This window comes from Miscanthus floridulus, chromosome 1 (genome assembly GCF_019320115.1).
Source record: "Miscanthus floridulus cultivar M001 chromosome 1, ASM1932011v1, whole genome shotgun sequence".
NCBI classification, from domain to species: Eukaryota; Viridiplantae; Streptophyta; class Magnoliopsida; order Poales; family Poaceae; genus Miscanthus; species Miscanthus floridulus.
Genome location: NC_089580.1, coordinates 67,750,948 through 67,759,019, shown reverse-complemented (window position 1 = coordinate 67,759,019; position 8,072 = coordinate 67,750,948). Strand labels below are relative to the sequence as shown.

The 8,072-nt window shown below is 44.1% G+C and overlaps 1 protein-coding gene across 3 annotated transcripts; it reads left to right on the top strand.

Moving 5' to 3' along the window:
* The first annotated feature begins 5,306 nt into the window (after positions 1–5,306).
* LOC136486268 (uncharacterized) lies at positions 5,307–7,407 on the top strand. Of its 3 annotated transcripts, XR_010766757.1 has the most exons (3): positions 5,307–6,579; positions 6,930–7,155; positions 7,244–7,362. XR_010766757.1 is itself a non-coding variant. In XM_066483146.1 (2 exons), the coding sequence occupies exons 1-2, from the start codon at positions 5,412–5,414 to the stop codon at positions 7,276–7,278; spliced, it is 1,203 nt and encodes a 400-aa protein (XP_066339243.1). In that variant the 5' UTR covers positions 5,307–5,411; the 3' UTR covers positions 7,279–7,407. The 3 variants fall into 3 exon arrangements, 2 of the variants coding, with proteins under 2 accessions (XP_066339243.1, XP_066339246.1); XM_066483146.1 differs by lacking the exon at positions 6,930–7,155 and having other exon boundaries at positions 7,244–7,407; XM_066483149.1 differs by having other exon boundaries at positions 6,930–7,373.
* Positions 7,408–8,072: the final 665 nt, after the last annotated feature.

Below are 8,072 nucleotides of genomic sequence, written 5' to 3'. Positions count from 1 at the left end.
TCCGTCTCCGTAAATTGATTTTTAGAGGTGGATATCTTAAGACAGTCCTATGTTAATTGATGATTTTTAGATGCGGTCATTCTAAGTGGTTGTCTCTAAAAATCGATTTACGCTGGTAGATGTCTTAAGATGCCTCATCTCTATAAATAGTTGCATAAAAAAATAATTCACAACTTTTTCATATGAACTTAGAGGAAGATAAGCTTTATATCAAAGTTGTAGTTCTCAACATAATCTACAACTTTGTAGGTGAAAAGTTTTTCATTTAAAATTGTTAAGAGTCCTACAATATTATTTTAAGTTCATGGGTTTTGAAATTTAAAATTTTCAAACAACCACAGATGTTCTGGCTGATTTTGGCTGATTCAATAGTGTTTTGTGAGAGAGAATAAGCTGAAACAAGCTAAGACAAGCTGAGCCGAACACGCTGATAGTCTATACCAAAGTTGTAGTTCTAAATATAATCTACAACTTAAAGTTGAATTTTTTTTATTTAAAGTCGTTTAGAGTCTCAAATATATGTCGTAAGTTCATAAATTTTGAAATTTAAAATTTAGAGTTGCTAAACTACCTTTAATGTTGTTGATAATTTTTTATTTGAAATTTTTAAGTGTCTCAAATATTTATTTTAAATTTATATATTTTGATATTCAAATTTTTGAATTTTTCCAGCAATCTCCGATGGAGACATATCCTATACTAAAGTTGTTGTACTTGACAAGATTTAAAACTTTGTAGTTCAAACTTTTTTTTATTTGAGATCATTTAGTAGTAAAATATTTAATATAGGATTACGAAATATTGATATAAACAGATGGCATTCCATACAAACTCGCAATTGAGTTTGTGGTGTAGCGGTAGTCAGGTGTATGGCTGAGCATTAGGTTGTGATATAAAAAAATGAGTATTTGTTTGTGGGTTTGATTCCTACGTAAGACTCAATATTTTTATTAGTTTTTTGGGGTTTTCTAGAAATCATTTATAAATGACATAAAATAAATTCCCTGCCTCAGTTGATAGAAAACGCCCGTCTCTAATGTTTACCCAACTAATGATGTTATTTTTTTAGGATTAGGCAGTACAACATAGATGGTCACAACAAGCACGCATACTCACTCATACAAACACACATACGTAAATCATATCCCTATGAGCACTTTTAAAGCACTGAACCAACAAATCTCGAGATTCACGAAATCACCACAAGCACCTCGCTGTCCACGAGGACGTCGCTTACCACTGAAAGCACACCGTTAAATCCTAGAATAAATCTAGAAAAATACGAGCATACGTGTCAAGTCGAGGACTTAAACCAAGTGGACCGTTCCACCACAAGGAACCCAACCAACTGAACAAGTGGTATTTTATAGAATTTTAAGGCATAATAAGATAAACTAAAGACTTCAAGATTGTATAATTACACAAAATAATCATGGTCATAACCTTATATTATTTTAAGACAACTAAACGGTAGTATCTTTTATGAGCTAGGCTAATAATAAGAAACAGACAACCAAAACAGTGAGCCATTGCATGCATTCGGACTATATGATGCGAACCAGGTTAGATTATTAGAACACGTATAAACAACCAATCATTTAGGCTCCTATGTGCTCCAACTCAGGGATTGGGATTTTGGTTTGTTATATCTTTCTCCAGTATTCATCCACAAAAACCATCAAATCTCAGAAGAATATATGAACAAAATTTCCGTATTTCCAAATGAACAGCTGTATTTAAAGCCAAAATTTCTTCCGTCCTAGAACGAGGTCTGAAATTTGCTAAAGCCACGAACTGCGGTAACCTCATATCTAAGGCTTTCTGACTTAATACAGGTGCGCCCTACCCGCTGTGATGCTAGTATGCTGCTACCCACGGGCAGGGGCGGATCCAGGGCCCGGACTGCCCGGGCTGCTTCCCGGAGCGAGTCTATGTAGCCTATTTAACATATGTTGTGTTTAACCTAAAAAAACTATGATCTTAATTAAACAAAAGGAGGCCTAGGAAACAAGATCAGACTGTTTTGAACGTGAATCAGCCGCTCAGCCCGGGGCGCAGCCCCGTTCTGAATCCGCCCCTGCCCACGGGCCACGGCTGGTTACTTGGCACCCTTGCCCGTTCACTTGCTCTCGCCCCTACCATCTCCGCGAACGAAATATCATCAGCTCGCTGCCTCGCCGTCGCCGGACATGGTCTCACGCGCAGTGCCTTAGTGCTTTCACGCATGGCGAGTTCTGGGCCTGTTCGGTTGGTATTAAAGCCTGTTTGGTCTCGAGCGCAGTGCCTAGTGCTTTCACGCATGGCGAGTTCTGGGTCTGTTCAGTTGGTATTAAAGTCGGTTAAAACTGTTTTGTCGTGAGAGAAAAATAATGTAGATCCTAACTGATAAGTCTGGGCCTTGTTTAGATTGCAAATTTTTGCAATCTGGACACTGTAGCACGTTTCGTTTGTATTTGACAAACTTTGTCTGATCATGGACTAACTAGGCTCAAAAGATTCGTCTCGTGATTTACAACCAAACTGTACAATTAGTTTTTTTTTACTTACATTTAATGCTCCATGCATGCGTCCAAAAATTGATGTGATGGAGAGAGCGTGAAAAAACTTTGGAATTTGGAGGTAATCTAAGCGCGTGTTTAGTTCGCGAAAAGTGCGAAATTTGGCTACTGTAGCACTTTCGTTTTTATTTGGCAATTAGTGTTCAATCATGGACTAATTAAACTCAAAACGTTCGTCTCGCAATTTCCAACCAAACTATGCAATTAGTTTTTATTTTCGTCTACATTTAATGCTCCATGCACGTACCGCAAGATTCGATGTGACGGATACAGTAGCACTTTTTGGGAAAACTTTTCGCGAACTAAACAAGGGCTAAACAAGGCCCTGGCGTATAAGTTCAAACGAAGGCGTGAAGGATGCCCGAGGCGTGCCTACGCTCAGCAAGGCGACAAGAGGTGCGGGCACAGTGACGTCGTCACCCGGGCCGCCGCGTCCCGTTTGCGCACTCCTCCCGTCCGGCTCCTCCGACGTTCGCAGGGTCGGCTCCGCGCCTCTCGCGGCCCTTCGGGCCCGGCGCGCGAGATGGCGACGCGACGTCATGTCTCCCGCGCACTCGCTCAGCTACGACATGCGGGCCTCGCCTATCGTATGGCTCCACCTCCACCGTCCATTCCGTCCGTCCAGCTTTGTTTTGCTTCGCCCGTGCCGCAACAGCGGCTTTGCGAGGTGGGGCCCCGTCTCTGCTCATTGCGACTCGACGTCGGACATGGCCGGCGCCGGCCCGGGCCGGCTATCGCGGTTCCGGCCGAAAATGATGATGCCTGCAACTTTTTGTCGCCGATCCCGGCTAAAAAAAAAACACTGCGGATTTCCTCACGTACCGATTCAGGGCAGATGCTCTGCCATCATCGAGACGGTCAGACGGACTCATCGAACTGCCATTCATGACGTAGCCTGTTTGATAGTAGGAGTTAACCGTTTGTCTTGAGAAGCATCATAGGGCGTGCTTGGCTTCAAGGCTGGGTCCTGTACCGCTTTGCCTAGCTATGCTATAGAGTACTGGAGGGGCTTGCGCCCATATAATTTAAAAAAGGGAACAAAATGGTACACGTTTGGAAGTTCGGCGAACTATTGGTTTCTGAGCTGATAAGCACACCTGATGCTGATTTGTTGTGAGAAAAAAATACTGTTAACTGACTGATAAGCCCTAACTAAAACCAACAAGCGAACATACTAAAAGTTCAAAAGTTGTAGCCCTTGCTAGCCCAAGCAAGCTAAATTGGCTCGCCCGACCTGGCTAACACCGGCGAGGCTGAGCGAACTCGTCTGGGAACAAGCACCCACAGTTCTGCCAAACAAGAACCATTTCTTCTTGAAAGAAACGGGAGATTCTCTAACAAACAATTTAGTGTCGGAATCAACAAAATGTATAGAGTTAGATTCTACTAGATTTTATAAACCAGAAAAACATATTTCTCAGGACAATCATAATCACCTCCTCCCATGATATTTTTTCAAGAGACCGAACATGCTAAATGATGCCTAAGGGCTTGTTCGGATAATCCCCAATCCAAGGGATTTGAAGGGGATTAAGAGGGATTTTACTCCCTACAAATCAAAATCCTCGTCAATTCCATTTAATCTCCTTCGATCCTCTTGGATCGGGGATGAACTAAACTGCTATGGAGCATTTTCATTTTGTATGGGGATTAGTCATGACCCTTTACAGATAACGTGTTTCGTGATCCCCTTCTCCACTTGCATTTCTATTGTACAGCCTGTTCGTTTCGCTGTGGCTTGTCGTAAACGATTGTAAATTTCCAGCCGGAACAATATTTTTCTCTCACATAAATCAGTCAGCAGTACTTCTTCATGAACCAACAACGATACGAACCAGCCAACCGAACAGGCTGCCAGACTACCGGATTGCAGGCAAGCAGGGGCCAGAGCCCAGTTTCGCCTCCACTGAGCTCCTCCTGTCCACTTGTGTTTTTTATCACAAAAGTATTATTGCCTAAGAAAAAGACAACCAGGTTAGTGTATTTTTGCCACACTATAAGAAATGTAATTTTTTCCAAATTTTTTATGAGTAACCAGGATTTTTGTCGAGTTTTTATCAAGTGGCCAACCTTTCTATTATGTTTTTTTATATATTTTCCAACAATTTTATTAAATCTGTAAGAATTTCAGTTTGTGAAACAAATCCCTAACAACATGATTCCCAACAAACCAGCTACCAACAAATATGTAATTATCCACATGTACTAGAAATAATTGGCCAGTTGTAAAAGAAAATATTGGGAGGTCATTAGTCTCACGTAGAGCCTAACGTAAGCTAGCAAACAGTTGCTACCGTGATGACGTCATCATACATATTGTGTTTTATTTTCTTAATGTGATCACAACTCTCTCATCAAATATCTATTTTTTGATCCATTTTCACCATTGCGCTTATGATGTGATCCACAAATCAAGACTCATGCTGCGTGTATTTTAGAGTTGTTTCTAAAACAGAGCATGTAGACTATGCTAGAAAAAAAACATAAAATTAATTTACGCAGTAAGCTGAGGTATACTATAAGCCCAACAAAAGGCACACAAATCCATCGCCCCGCCACGGGCTTCTCCGCCTTCCAGTTCCAGGTAAGTAGGACCACGAATTCACAATCAATGCGAATGAATCGTGGTAGAATGGGCCAAACTGAGCCGTGACCCGAATTCGGATGGGCCAAAGTGGTTTGGGCCGGCACAGTGGCACTAGTCATCTGAGCCGACACAGCGAGAAACTCAGGCGGCCGTCCTGTCAAACTGATTGTGAATTGAAGCGCCGGGCGCCGGCAAGCAGTCGGCTCTCCGCCTCTCCCTATCCCAATCCTTGTCCCCGAACCCCGAACGCCGCGGCGATAGCAACCATGGCCATGACTCCTCCGCCGAAACGCCTGTGCGGCCGCTCGCTGCTGGATCTGCCCGACGACCTCATCCCTGAGATCCTCCTCCGCCTCCCGCCGCACGATCCTAGGCGCCTCGTTCGCTGCTCGGCCGTCTGCAAGCCCTGGCGCCGCCTCCTCACCGACCCCGCCTTCCTTCGCCGCTATCGCGCGTTCCACGGGGTGCCGCCCATGCTGGGCCTCCTCTTCCACCTGGAACTCCCCAGCAATCGTTTCCTCGCTCGGTTCTTCCGCACCACCTCCTTCCGCCCTCGCACCCTCGACCACGCCGGCTGCTACGTGCGCGACGCCCGCCACGGCCGCATCCTCTTCAGAAACGTCACCGGCGAGGAGAATGACCATGACCTCTTCGTATGGAGCCCCGTCACGGATGAGGTGTGGGGGCTGTACATGCAGTGCCCGTTCTACTATTGGAACGTGGCGGTGGTCTGCGCTGCGGCCGCGCGCGAAGGGGGCTGCGACTGCGACCACCTCGACTGCCACGGCGGGCCCTTCCTCGTCGCATTCGTGGACACCGACGACGATGGGATGACGTACGCCCGCGTCTACTCCTCGGAGACCGGAGCCTGGGGCGACGCGACCTACGCTCAACACCCCAATGGCCTCGCGGACATGGACATGCTGGAACGCATCGCGCTTATGGGAAATAGGATCTACTTCCCTGCTGCACAGAGCAAGACCATCGTGGAGTACGACTTGGGTCGCCGGAAACTCGCATTTGTCGACCCGCCGTTAGCGCACCAAGGTCACGGTATCCTCATGCCGGCAATGGGCTGTGGTCTGGGGTTCGCCAGTGTGCGGGGGTCCCGCCTCTACCTGTGGTCGAGAGAGACCGCCGGTTCCGACAGAACTGCGGCGGCATGGACGCAGAGCAGGGTCTTGGAACTCAGCACACTGCCCGATCGCGAGACTCGTGTCCCCTTGAACCAACCAACTGCGCTTGGCTTCACGGAGATCTTGATGGAGGAAGATATGACTGCTGTTGGCTTTGCGGAGGGCGTCGGCGTCATCTTCGTCACGACAAATGCTGGCGTCTTCGCGATTAACCTGGAGTCAGGCCAAGTCAAGAAGATGTCCGGCAGAAGGCCCGTCCCTGACGTTGTCATTCCTTACATGAGCTTCTATACTCCAGGTAATTTCTAGTAGCCCTGTACAGCATTCTTGCTTAGTTGTGATTTTCAGCAATTTGTCACAAAAAAACTGGGTTTGACTGGATACTCAAGAGAATTGAGGTTATGAATGCAGAATGCTATCAAATCTAATATGATCTAAGTCAGTCTCTAACTTAGACAGTACTTGAAACTGGCTAGATACTGTTAATCCAATTTTTCCTGTACAGCTGTACTCTCCTCTATGGCCAATCCCAAGCACACGCCACGCACAGAAGAACCCAATCACATTAATCTTTTGAAATATCATGACTAGCTTTGTTGGAATCTGAGCTATGGCATGGTTATGAGTTTATCAATTGTGTCTTTTCAGATCATGCTACGGGCTGACCACCAGTACCATGATGAGAACACTGGGATCCATTCATTCCATGATGATGAACCTTCTGTTGGTGCATTGGCTTATGGCAGACATGATGCTTTAAGTGCTTTGGTTTTAGTTGACTATAAGCAAGCAATGAGTTGGAGTGTGATCGTGGTCAATTACTTGTCTCCATTCCTGTTGAATCCTTAGGATCGTGGACTGAAATCTGTGTCAGGTTAACATTCCAGTTTTCCAAATTCTTTGCATATGCTTGGTAAGGGAACTTGTGGAACTGATAGATGAATCCACCCTTTTTCCTGCAGTGAACATCTGCCGTTTGCTATACAATCATGAATGATGCTAACGGAATGTATCCATCGTGACTTGACTGATGTTTCGTGACCACACAACTTGTATCTGCGTTTGTCAAGTTATCAAGCACACATGTGCAGCTTACTTCCAAAACTTATATATATCCTCCAGCATACATCACATATATATATATATATATATATATATATATATATATATATATATATATATATATATATATATATATATATATATATATATATATTACTGAAAAGACATTACCTAGCCAGTTTCATGAATGGCAGCTGTACAGGAAAAATCGTTACTGAATATGTTACTGATATTGTTGAAGAAAACTTACATATATTACTGGAAATACATCAGCAATGTACCAGCAACATTTGAAGAAGACTATGCTGAGTCTTCTTCAGTATGTTGCTTGTATATGTACCCAGTCGCGAATTTCTGGTCAGTTTATTAAATACTCCTATATGTATTTCCAGCTGGAGGGAGGTACAGTGCATTGCTACATTCTGCATTGCTGCCAAACAAGCATGCCCTTCTGGTAAACTCGTATGCTGCTGGCATGGCCTTTGATTCTAAATTCAGAAAATGAGTAAAAGGATATATACTTTCATACGTTTTGTAGCATATATACACGTCTGAAATAACCCAGTTTGAATATAGGTCAACTTGGACAGGGCTTTGCCCCTGAAAATAAACTCACATATACGGTGCTGATGAATCAATATGCTCATATATGATATAATGATATATATGAAGTGGATATAACACATACAGTTAAGTCATCCATATAGATAAAAATGCATTCATTCATAC

Excerpts from the sequence above, each read along its gene's own strand:
- LOC136486268 (XM_066483146.1), top strand. The coding sequence starts at position 5,412 with ATGGCCATGACTCCTCCGCCGAAACGCCTGTGCGGCCGCTCGCTGCTG. Across the intron at positions 6,580-7,243 it reads CATGAGCTTCTATACTCCAG|TGAACATCTGCCGTTTGCTA; the intron begins GTAATTTCTAGT and ends TTTTTCCTGCAG.